This window comes from Pezoporus occidentalis, unplaced genomic scaffold (assembly GCF_034315485.1).
Source record: "Pezoporus occidentalis ecotype Australia unplaced genomic scaffold, CSIRO_AGI_Poc_V1 ctg12, whole genome shotgun sequence".
In the NCBI taxonomy this organism is placed as follows: domain Eukaryota; kingdom Metazoa; phylum Chordata; class Aves; order Psittaciformes; family Psittacidae; genus Pezoporus; species Pezoporus occidentalis.
Genome location: NW_026912994.1, coordinates 2664609 through 2677644, shown reverse-complemented (window position 1 = coordinate 2677644; position 13036 = coordinate 2664609). Strand labels below are relative to the sequence as shown.

At 37.3% G+C, this 13036-nt stretch overlaps 1 protein-coding gene across 12 annotated transcripts in view; it reads right to left on the bottom strand.

Moving 5' to 3' along the window:
• Positions 1-13036, bottom strand: part of NCKAP5 (NCK associated protein 5) — a 530111-nt gene that overhangs the window by 94049 nt on the left and 423026 nt on the right. For all 12 annotated transcript variants that reach the window (XM_062605646.1, XM_062605676.1, XM_062605694.1 and 9 more), the window contains 2 exons: positions 12140-12208; positions 6078-6116 (listed from right to left, as the gene is read on the bottom strand). In XM_062605646.1, coding sequence (XP_062461630.1) covers positions 6078-6116; positions 12140-12208 — 108 coding nt within the window. The remainder of the gene's footprint in view (positions 1-6077; positions 6117-12139; positions 12209-13036) is intronic.

The following is a 13036-nucleotide window of genomic DNA, read 5'->3' as shown; positions in this document are numbered from 1 at the left end:
AGCAGGTAACAGAAGCACTTACAAAGCTCTAATGTCAGATGCTAAGCAGAAATACACATACAACTTTTAAAACAGTATGAATCAGAAAAATGCCCTACTTCATTTTCTCTGGTTGTTTGATCATCATGGGACAAGATTAAAAAAATCTTGTAATGTGAAAGAGTAGTTACCTGACACATCCACTTGGAGTTTTCTGTTAGTATAAAAAGTGACTTTGCTAGCAATATGTTTCATTTTGCAGCCAACACAAAGCAGAAAGCAGCAATTAAAGTATGAATATTGTAAGAAAGCGCAAGCTAAGGAAAAAAAGTGTAAACTATACCAAACCAGGAAGAAGTTCAAAGTGATACTGTGCCTTCAAGGTATTCCTCAGAAGTCTGATCCCCTGGAATAACCGAGTCAGCATTGCTGGACGGCATGTTGTGTATGGTCTGTTTCTTCCCCACTGTAACTTGCCACAGCAGAGCTACACTATAGGCCATAGTAAAATGTTTACACACCATATGCATGTGGCAATATGATCCTGTCCGAGATTTCCAACATGAGGTACCAAAAAAACCTTAAAACAGGCCATTAGAGAGTCTCTGAATCTTAAGGTGCAGGACATTACTGTCAAAACTGAAAGATGCAGGTCTTTTAACATCATCATGAACGAGCCACTAATGGTTTCTGGGTACAGCAAATTATCTATCTATCTATCTATCTATCTATCTATCTATCTATCTATCTATCTATCTACCTACCTACCTTCAATGTAAGACCTGCTTTTCCTGGCCGGTTGAAGGAATACACACATCTATCAGAAAGATGATTTTGGAGAGAGGATTTTAGCCAATTTGTGCAATTTTCCATTTTAGGCGTGAGAGCTTCATAAATCAGAAAAAGCAATCTCCCTAGAGAGTTTACATACAAAAGTAAAAAAAGGTGCGGCCATACCCAGCTTTATTTAAAAAAATAAAAAAAATAAAAAAAATCTTCAAATACTTCCCCATATTCATTTAAATTTAGGACAGTTGCTGCCTTTTGGTATTGCCCAGTTGGTAATGCTTTCCGCCACATGAAGGTGGAGAAACAATCCTCTAGATCCCCACATGCTGTTCTGTCAATACCACTATCAACATTAAGACCTGGCTTTATGAGAAAACAACTCAGAGGAGGAAATTATAGTCAGATGTAGCTTAAATTCTTGCCTACAGTTGCTCTGGTCTCCACTCTAACCAGCACTGAGGTTGTAAGATGTGAACACACAACAAAATAAGCTTGAGACTTTCAGAAAATTATAAACATCCTTTTATGTATACAGTATGTATCAGATGTTATGATGCTACTGGATGAATGCATTTATGTTCTCTTGATAGCTTCTTAATATTTGGTTTAGGTAGCAGCCAAATGGCTATTTAAATAAAATTGCTAGAGCCTTCCAACATGACCCCCCCAAAAACTTGGGTTTAATGTTTTGTAAAGCCCTAAAGCTTTGATTTCTGTCATTGAGACCTCATATCTCTGGCCTTGTACAAGGTAATCTCTATTAGGAAAATGCAAGCATCAAGACCCAGCATTATCTCCCTTTCACAAATAATCAGGGAATTTAAAACAGAGCCTTAGCTGTTACAACCATGTTTAACATTTAAACACTACCAAGTGCACTGAGAAGGAAAAATTATTAACAGAAACTAAAAATGTATATAAAAAATAAATCTTAGCAATGCCTCTGCTCCAAACTTTCCCATCTTGCAGTTTTAGAACTGTAAGATCTATGTTTCAAACTTTAGACTTTATGTAAAAAGTGAAAGATAAGATAGTAGATTACCCACCCAGATGCTATAAACTGTGCCAATGGTAATGCCACATATAGCCCAGAGGAGAAATAAGGCACATAAAGGTAGCAGCATTCTGGTAAAATAAACTCTGAGTTTAGAATTCTGAAGTCCTAAAATTACCAAGTAATGCAACTACCAAATGCCTGAAGCATAGAATTCCTGCCCTGTGGGCAAAACAACCAGCTATTTAAGACAGTAATCTCCCAAATATCTAAGGTATTCCTATGGTCTCACTATAGTAATACCCAAGCATCTCTCTATCCTTCCTTTTTTCTCTTGAGTATGAGACTCACTTTTCTCCAAATCGTGATTCAATGCCGTCATTAGAGGTTCCAGAAACACACTGCTCTTCCTCTGAAGTTGATTCGTCTAAGACTTAATTAATGTCTTTTTTATTTCATTAATGAAGAAGAAATAACTTTCATACAGAAACCAAAGTAAAAAAGTATTCTCTGGAATATACTCCTGTGGAGGAGGGTAATATGCAAAGAACAGATACACAGATCACAAAACGAATTCATTAAGTGGAATAACTCAAATTTCAAACTGCTGATCCAGGTCTTACATGGGGGGAGAGAGGAAATTAAAAATTTGTTTCCAGGACTCTCAACATCTCAAGATGTAAGAAGTCTTTGGGTGGAAGGAGAAAGAATGGATACTTCCAGTAAGTATCAGAGCATACAGGTTTCCCTGAAATAATTTTATTGGGTTTCTGACTTATTAAACTTCCTAGAGATAAAATTTTCTATTAGTAAGTGGCAGAAAATCTATATAATTTTGCTATGTAGAATTGTGCAATTTTGCTCTATGGCCAATTCAGCACAAATCTCAATTAAATATAGTTTTTTCCATAGCCACAGTAAAAAAAAAAAAAAAAGGGCAAAATAAAAGCCTCTCATATTAGAGAAATTTTATACATATTGTAACAAATTATATAGTTGAAGAGTGCACATTTAAGAATGTAATTCCATTTCAAGGTTTCAGTGACATTGATAAATCACTCAAGCTTTGCTCACTCAATTTGTGTCACCAGAATCTCTCAGTGGAATCACAGTCTTTCTACATACCGGTGGGTACACAGTGCTTTATTCGTTACATTACAGCATTTACTTAATTTAAACAAAAATTAGTCCTTGAGGGGCAATTTCAAATTCACAGCAAAGCCTATGCAGTACCTGTTACTGTACAAAGCCACTCTTCTCCATTTTCTGAAAGCTCTTGGCTTTTCTTCATGTCTCACTATGCCCCAGAGATGTGTTATCTCACTGTGGCATGACTGGCTCTGTCTTACTGCTCAGCTGTGCAACGGTAGATTTATCTGTTTACTACTTACTACTTGGATTCCAGTATCTAGCTATTTGGGACTGGTGTGAGAAGTCCAATTTCCTTTTTATTGTATGCTATTGTGTTTCTGTCTTTTCTTATAAAAGGACTTGTATGAATGGTGTCAGGAGCACGCTAACAGTTAATATTCATTAGCATTTAGAAAAGTACCCTCTTTCCTCTTTCTATGGATATTAAATTAGCTGTTATTACTCAGTAATGGGTAAGCAGCTGCTAAATCCCATCAATACTAAGTAAATCACTTTATTAAATGTATTCAAATCTGTTTTTATTGTATCTGTATGAACTCCTTGGTTCCTATGGGTTTGGGAGGATTCATTACTGAGAAACTATGCAGTCATCAAAATGTCTGATGCCTTTGTGAAGGGACTCAGGAAGCTCCTCTCTTCATTTGCAAAACAACCATAATATTCCCAAACTAGAGATTAATATATTGAGATTAACCCTCCGCTAAACATTTAATCACGTATGGTTTTATATTACAAAATGAGGATGAGGTTTTTGTGTATATTAACATGAGAAAACACTTCCATTTAAGCTGAACTGAAACACAGATCTAAGAGTTTTCAAAAAATAGCTGAAGTTACATTTCTAGAAGGTGTTACAGCAATAGCTTTGCAGACTGCAGTCCTCTGATGATACACAGACCATACAGCATGTGTGTATACACAGTACAGAAGAGTAATACAGCACAGACAGCAACACTGAAAGCTTCCCCATGTGTTGTGGTTTGCACAAATCACCTCCAAGCTACAGTACTTCCAATTCCTGTATGGCAGTATCCCTTCTCTAGACTAAAAGGCTTTGTTGTGCAGCAAAAAAAAACGTGGGATTAAAAAATGATACTTTCAACCCTAACCTGTGGTAACAGCTGTGTGGCTGTTTTGTGGCCACAGCTGTCAGGTGAAGAGATTTAGAGAACATTATTACTTCTGGATTCCTAATGCTAGCTTGGGCCATAGGAATTTATTATCTATATAATGGGCAACTATACCCTCCAGAGTCTTGCATCACTCACCTACAGGTAACTTAGACATCTCTGTCTTCAGGGCAGGATACCTAAGAGCAGACCTAACACGGCCAGAACATCTTTTAATCCATCCAGAACGTCAGAAAATTGATTCACAAAAAATCTGCCCAGTAAGGGCTTTAGAAGGGCCTATCCCCTGATTTGTAGATGGCCCAAGGCAACCTTCTGCACCTATTTACCATTCAGTTAGATGCAGATGGTTATGGATGCAGATGTTTGTCTATTCTGCTGTCAGCGCACACTCCCTGGAATGAATGAGTTTAGTTGGCAGAGTTCAAGGTCGTCTTGTTCAGGTCTGAGCCATTCAGCAGCCACCTTACAGCTACACCTGCACCCAGCCTCCTGTCTGCTTGATCCTGAGCTGCATCCTGACCCCTGGGTTTGGCTTTGCTCAGCAGACCTGCCTCCTCCCTATGGACTTCACCAGCAAACATAGGACCGAGGCTGACACTGATCACTGCCTCCAGGCCTGACCCTGACAGTTGGTGCTCAGCTTCCTGCCTGCCCTGCTGTCACCCTCAGATCATGATCGTCCCTTTTATGGGGGGCATTCTGAATGATGCTCCTCTGTTCTAAATGGTGTCCACAGTGGAGGCTTTCGAGCCCATCCTCAAAAACTACTTGAATCTAGAAGGCTTTGGGGCATATAGAAGATGCCTTTTATTATCTTGACTTGGTGTTTCTTGCTGCATTTTAAAAACATTATTTCTTGTCCTGTCATTCAGTGCAGACAAAACAATTTATACTCTTCTTTGCACTATCCGCACTAAAAGATCATATTTATGTCTCTTTCAGACTTGTCTTTTTAAAGCTAAATGATCCAAAGCATTATTAAGAATGCCATATTCATCAAGTGGTCTAGATCTCACAAAGGATATTTCATGAATATCTCAAGGTTCATAGCTTATTATTACAGATCTTTATGAAATTTTGTTTGTCTCCCCCACCTCCTCCTCCCAAATGAAATCACGGAATCATGTTCAACTCAAAGACCACTTTTTTGTAGAATTGTCCTACCAGTCACTCCCCTCCCCTCTGTAGGCAGCTGATTATTTTACTTGCTATGCTCCCTGTTTAACTTCATCTTACTTACCCCCCCCCCCCCCCAATCACTTCTTCATTTTAGGAAGTTAATTTTTAATTTTACTCCTCCAACTAGGTTTTAGGTGAAACAACCATACTTCATATCCAACCATGTGGAGTGTGAATGGAAACTTCAGACATGACTTAATCCAGAACAGACCTTTAGAGAAGGCATAGTAGCATCTTTTCATTCTGCCAGTTTTGCAATCACCCTACAAGAGTTTTGCCTGTGTCATACTTCCTTTGCTTTGCCAGGAGAATGGAGCAGGAGGACATCAAAAGGTTTTCTAAGACTAAATGCACGTTCTCTATTGCTGGTCACTGGCCCACAAGTAGAGTAGCTGAATCCCCATTCTACTCACAGAGCCTTCTCTTTCACTCACAGAAGCACAGGCCCACACTGGGAAGTCTTTCCTTCCACTGAATGTAAGCGAGCATGCCAGCTATTGACATGCACTGTAATTTGTTTGTTGGACATTCCACAGGAATGGACTGTGGGAGTGATGTAACTCATTATGGGTAAGGAATGGAAAAATCACCACCGCGAGGAAGAATTTTCAGATGCTATTGTGTCAATATAGATAAACGATAGCTAAGATTGTAAGATATACAGTCTTACAGATTTTTATTCACTTGGATTACAAAAAACTTTACTTTGTGTCTGACATGTGGCAGCCTTGGTAATTAAATGTGTGAACATAGTTTAAAAAAATGTATGCTATACAAGAATATATCCCTCAAATGAAAAATGAACATCTGCGAGCTTTAAGTTATGCCACAATACTCAAACCACAACTTACCTTTTGAGTAAGTAGAGCCTGAACAACCTGATTAGCTACCTGAAATAAATAAATAAAATGGTGTAAGTATGTTATTGTGTGTGTTTATGCACAGTAATACCTTCTTTTGTGGATTTACACTCTGCTATCTACAACCACTATCTAAACCATACTGTTATTTACTAGTATTTTCATCAGATAATACTAGTAGGAGTACATGAAATACACATTAACTACTTCTGTGCTAGTCCTCATTATAAACAAACATGTATCAATTGCAGCATGACACGATGGACATTTGGTTAACTTATCTCATCTTTGGACTTTCACAGTTGAATATGCAGCTGCTTTGCATCAGCATGGATTGACTGTATTCACTAGAGCTGATTTTTACCAGCCGAGGATGGAGTCCTGAATGTTTTCACGAAGTTTAATTGTTTCTTGATTCAATATTGACGAAATGGTACATCTACCATGGCAAGCAGAAACCATGAAGTGCTACTGAAAATTAAAGTACCTACTGTCATCAGAATGTGGTTGGAAGGAATTCACACCACATAGAATAATTGACGTGAATGAGATTACATACCATTGATTAGTACAACTATATATTCAACAGGGAATTCTGAAGTTATTTATTTTATACATCCTTTCTAATTTATATTTACTAGCAAGCATGGGGACAGCGAAGAGGAAGAAGGAGGGACAGAAACAGGGATTGAGACAAGATTTTCTGTTGATGATGTCTAACTTGTATGTTACCTTTCTAAAGTAATTTAAAACTATATATGCATGTTATCAGACAACCTGTTTCCCTATATTTATGGCCTTGTATTTAGGCAGAGTAACTAGAGTTCTCACTATGTGCAAAAATAGAGCATATTTATGATTTATGGTTTAGTTTTGGCTTTCAGAAATTAAATCATATGCAGATGTCGCCAAACCTGCATTGATTCTTCTTACTCTTGGCAAATTAAAGAAAAAAACCCACACCACTGATATGAACTGAATTCTGAGGAAAGGGCTGAAGCTAATTCATTTCTGGAAATAATTCAATTCTGTTAGATCCCAAAGGTAAATTTGATTCATACTCTCATAAAATTGCCTGGTATCAATTTTTTCTCCAAGCTGGTCCCTAACTTAAGGCAGCCCGTGGAACAATGGTCCCATAAAATAGCTCTATACATGATTTAACAGAAGACACAGACTAATATTAGAACAGTAATAACTAACAGAAGTAAACATGTTTCAGTTCTGAAAAACCATATGCCTTGCCCTATAGGCTTTCAGGATCTACATCTGACAGTATTCCTTCTGGCATGTACTTTTAATGTCTGTTTGCTCTACCTGAAAATTGAACAGACCATATTGAATACATTATTTTTTTACTTTCTGACATGGAGTTACTTTACCAAGAAAGAACTAAAAGGTTCTTTGAAGTGTGTACTAGTCACTCACAACAGAATAGCTTACAAAATTACTCCTTATAGCTTTACATATTGCACAGAGGAGTGTAAATGGCATAATCTTCCAAATGGGAAAATCTGAACTTGCCGATGCATATGTGACCAACTTTCCAGCTTTAAGTGTGTGAAGTTATATGTCTAAATGAAAGTACATGACAGTGATCCGTACCTCCCATAGATCTCAATAGGAGAGATATGCAACTAGTTTCTTTACAAAATGAGGTTATTTTATTCTAGTGCCCAGCAACTTTGGAAACCATTCAACTACATTTTCAGGTCTGTATTCTTGGTTTTCAGCAGGAACAGATGTGGGAAGCCTTCACTGAAATGTTCTGTAGTTACTAAGATTAATTTAGCAGTTAGAAAGTGGAATAATATCTACTTCATTTTTACTTACACATATTAAGAGACACCACAGCTATGCGGGAACAACATAAACCCGCACTACAAAACTGATAGTCACAAATACCAAAAACTGAGGCAACTGAGACCACTGATGGCAGAGGGACTGAGTTCTGAGATGCAGAGTATGTGAAACTCCCACTGATATAACGCAGAAGTGTAGCTCAATCCCTGTGAAAAGAAGGCTGTAAAACGACTTGACTTGTGATTCATGCAGTTAAGGCAAAACAGGAAACAGGATAGAGATGGCTGGTTCTTTAGTCTGCTGTTATGTAGGAGATGGCGCTGCTTGCCTTCACAGTGCCTGCCTTTCTTTCCTAATAGCCAAGATCTTAAAGTGAGGTTTCCTTTCGTGGATTGCAATGAAAGAGATAAAAGAACCACCTTCACTTTTTCCTTACACAGCTATGTTTTATGTATGCATGTTATAAAGTGGTCTTAATAGCAAAGGTATAGAAGAATGAATCAGAGACCCTAGTGTATCATCTATTACACCTTTAACAAGTACTGACATTTTACATAGCTGCCTTTAATGTATGATTTCATATACACAAATACATTTCAAGTGTACTAAAATGAAAAGTTTTGTATTTTATTCAAATCTCAAATCTTAAAAATACAATGCCTTTATTTTTTTTATTAGCTAATTCTTAAAATATCAGAAAAAAAAAAAATCACCTACCCTAAGTGGCATAATTTTCTGCATGTAAGTATGGAAAAGCTTGACAGAAATCTCAGCTGGCACAGTGATGTGAATAAACAAGGCATTACCACTTACCAGTAAACCAACAGCTGAATTCCAGGTTAGGAAACTAGGATTAAGCATGTTAACTTGAAACCCCAAAGGTACAAGAAGACAATGCTGGGGTTTGTATTAAATTTTTCAGAGACAGAAAGATACATTTATGAAGTACTTCTGAAATTAAATGAGCTCTTTTCTTATTTATCAAGTACTAGAACATTTCAATGACACCTTCCTCCAAATACTGCTCTGAAGTTGTTTATATGTACATCTCGGAGATGAACAATTACTTTAAAAATCAGTGAATATTTATTAAAATTCATAAAGGACTCACTTCAGCTTGGCCCATATTCTTTTTAGATTTAACCTCTATGAACAGTTGAATTTCAGTGAATTTTACCAAGAAAATGATTACAAAGCATGCATTTTTAAGTCACAGGTGCAAGCATTCATACAATATTAAATGTAGGACATAATATGAATGAAAAGAACTATGTAAAATAATTGGTGATAAAAAAAAGGAAAAATAGGAAAAAATAATGGCAGGCACAGCTTTAAAACCTCAGCTGTGGTATCTTTTTGTCACACATAGACAGAAAAACCATGATGGTTATTTATACTTCCTTCAAATATAGCTTAACGGCCACCAACACCTCAGCAGAAAGCACACTGTGCATAGCAACTGTCCTTATCGCATTGCTGTAGAGGCCTGAGGGACCAAGCAGGATCACTTACTGGCAGGGTGACGAGGTTAAATGATGCTTGCAATGCCCTGAGCAGAGTTTGCCTGTGCTTAGGGGAGAGAAGCTGCAATCTGAGGATGCTGAATGATGAGTGAAAGATGGCAGCATTCTTTCAGTAGTTATCAAATGATGTTTCCAGCCTTCATTACCTCAAGGGTCTGTCAAGCATCCCAAATATGTAACTAGCCGGAACAGCTGGGCATGAGCTATGTAGCTCCTTGTGTATCAGTCTGGAAGAAGTTCAATGCACTTAAAACCAAGACTTCAAAGGCAAAATTAAAATAATTATTGTAATCTTCTGGTGGCAGGCTTAGCTGTCTCAGGTTTGGGTGTGATCAGAAGCTTGTGTTCTCAGTAACATCTGTGTTCCTCCACTTACATGCATCAGGCCTCTCTGGGACAAGTAGCGCAAACAGATACATAGCTGTAGAGAACACATCTGCTCCTAAAACTGCTGAAGTCCTGAAGCATAAACCAGAGAAGGTCTGAAGAGATTTTCACCTTCAAGAAGTCGGGATTGTGTAAGGTGACTTATGAATACAGGAAGCATCAGACAAAGTCTTAAAGGAAAGAAAATTTTAAGCAGCATTTTTTTTCTTTTTTCTATTCCCCCCCCCCAAAATATTTATGGAAAGCATTTTATCTGCTTAAGAGCTCCAGTAAGAATCCCTGTTTGGAAAGGACTTTGTCATACACAGTGTAACCTCAGAAGACTCTGGTTGAAAGTGAAGGCTCTCACAACCACTGATTGGGTTATTCACTATTTACATCTCCTCTCCTATTCTCCTTATTGTTAGCATAATGAAGTAGGATGAGAACGTGTGATTTCTTGTAATGTTCCACAAAAGGAAGGTGCTCAGATGGGTGCTAACCTGGGACTCCTGCAGAACTTGCAATTATCAAATATGATTTTGTTGCCTCGGTCACTGGCAACACCTCAGTGATCAGAAAGGATTAGGTTCAATTAGGTTTTGTGTCAGCTAAAACAATCTTGATTACAGTGCCACTGCCAACACATTGTGGGGGCTGAAAGTGGAAAGAGAAGAAAAAAGTGATACCAAGCCATGGGGAAGGACAAGAGATGTCACTGCAAAATAGACGGAAGGAAAAAAAAAAGGGGGAAGAAAATACGTAAACAAAAAGTAAAGCAGGGAAGAACAAAACCACAGGTGATTCAAAGCACTTTGTCAAGTTGACACAGTAGAAGATGGATACAGCTGTGATAATATGGAAGAACTGAAAACAGCCAACCTAACGGTGAAGATAATAAAGTTCAGAGCATAGTCCAATATAATTATTTGCAAAAAATAATTAACACAACCCTGATTCAGAAATCCATCACATTACTGCAAACACAATTCCCCCCTATATTTTCTGTCTTTATAATGTGTTTTGCTAAATGGACACTTATGGTTCTTTACTAATTTCCAAAATTAATTATGTAGGCAGATTTTTTCCTAGATAATCAGAAAATCTGTAATTTAAACTAAAGTTAGCAATTATATGGTAATTTTATCCTTATCACCAAGATATCCAAATACCATTCACTGAATGCACTGAATGCAGTGACTCAGGCCAATGCAGACCAAGGCTCTGGTGGCATCCCAATGCCACAGAACAGACAGAGCATAACCTCATGGGCAAGTATGTCTGCAAGTGTGTCTCCAGCTCCCTCATAAAAATATGTTATAGTGGCAAAAGTGTAGATTTGCTGATGAAAACCTGCACTAAACTGAAGGCTTCTTACACCAGGGCTGTATTGCTCATCATGCCAGTAGCACTTCATCAAATGATAATTAAAAATTTAGAAAGCTGGTATGCAGACATGAATTGTCATCTGCTATGTGTGGTATTCATGCTCATGCACTCTTTTCTCAAATGTACAGGTGAGAAATTGGTGTAGTTTTTTGCTTGTGGTTGCTTTTGGGTTTTTTTGCATGCTAGCTAACTCCTTATGCTACTATGCATTCTTAGTGTAGAATGGGTAAATGATTTCTACTAAGCAACTCTTTAAACTACTGAAAGTCTTAAAACTATCTTAAGATCTTGCGTATGCTGAAGAGCCTTTTTTCAGGAAAAACAGGAGAAACAAGTAAACATCAATATATATATGGAGAAAGCTGCATGGAATAAGAGATACTAGATGTTTCTGGAATTGCAAGCATTGCTGGAATGCATGGTCAGTAACCAATGGGTGAATTATATTGTAGCTGTAACTGGAAGGTCTGATGAAAAGCTGAGATGTGTAGGAGACATAAGCCAATGGCTAGAAAAAAACACAAACAAACCCAACATAGAAAGCTCTGTATGTAACCCTAATGGGCAGCTGAGAGACTTTAATTCCCTGGTTACAAAATACATTACATAGGAAAGCTGGGGGAATTTTAATGGAAGCAGCCACTCCCACTTGTCTTCGACTCTACAGGAAAGGAGTACACAACACGTAGTAGTCAAATTAACATTTTCTCCTCCTAATAAAAGCAAATCAGTTCCAAATATTGGTCACAGGGATTCACCTTTCCAGTGAGGAGGTGTGGTCAAACCATGATTTACAGTAGAGGTCATGGACAACAGTATCTACAACCGCCAAACACATGTTATTGGAATTAATTAGAATGAGGTAATAGTAGACAATTGCAGAACGATGTCAACCTTGTAAGAGAGGGCGAGATTCATTTCTATTCATTTCATTATAGTACCAGGTAAGAACAATCTTTTTATCTACCTTACCTCATCAAGACATCTTTCATACTGTTCTCTCTGATTTTCATTTTCCAGAGCCAGTGCTGAATTCTCTGCCTACAGTAATATGGAATAAATAAACAAATATGTAAATTAATCAAAGGGTATCTCGTACTACATAACAATACGTAAAAATTCTCAGGGTGCTTACTTTGTGTATTTCTTCCAGATGCAGAATAAAAAGCACAATACAATTCGGTTTGCTACAAGCTGGTATTTTGAGTGAAAACAGAAGTGATATTCATTTATGGGATTATTCACACCATGCATTACAATTTAGAACAATATCAGAGTAGATATTCCACATATGTCCACAATCTCATCTTGTCAGGTACAACAGATTTGGCAATGAAACATAATAATTGGTATCTGAGAAAGCCACTTGGAAACAAACAGAGGCAGCTACTACCAAAAGGAAACAAAAGGCAGTATGAAAGATGTCTTTATGTAAACTTTTAAGTGTGGCAGCTCTTTATAAACCTCGTTTCTGCAGCTGGTAACTCCGGAGGCACTGCTCATGCTACGACTAATTGGCAAATTACAACCTTTAACTGAACCAGATAAATTCATTAATCTTTACTTTAAAAGCTACTCCTATCATTTCAAGAGAGATGTATTTTACTACATCTAAATGTGATCTTAAAGTCAGTCACATATGTCAGTTTAAATATGATAGTTTCCTGTATAGTAGTGCCTTTCATCTTTCTTTGATTTCCATTGCACTCATTTTTGCATAGTGCAAATCTCAAAATGGCACAATCTGGTACGTAAATATCAGTAAACCAATGTATTCTTCTACATATTATAACTTGACTTTAGGAATTCTTATAGTACTGCAAAAGAAAAATCTCTAAAGTGAGCTGTATACAGTTGCATTACAGCAAG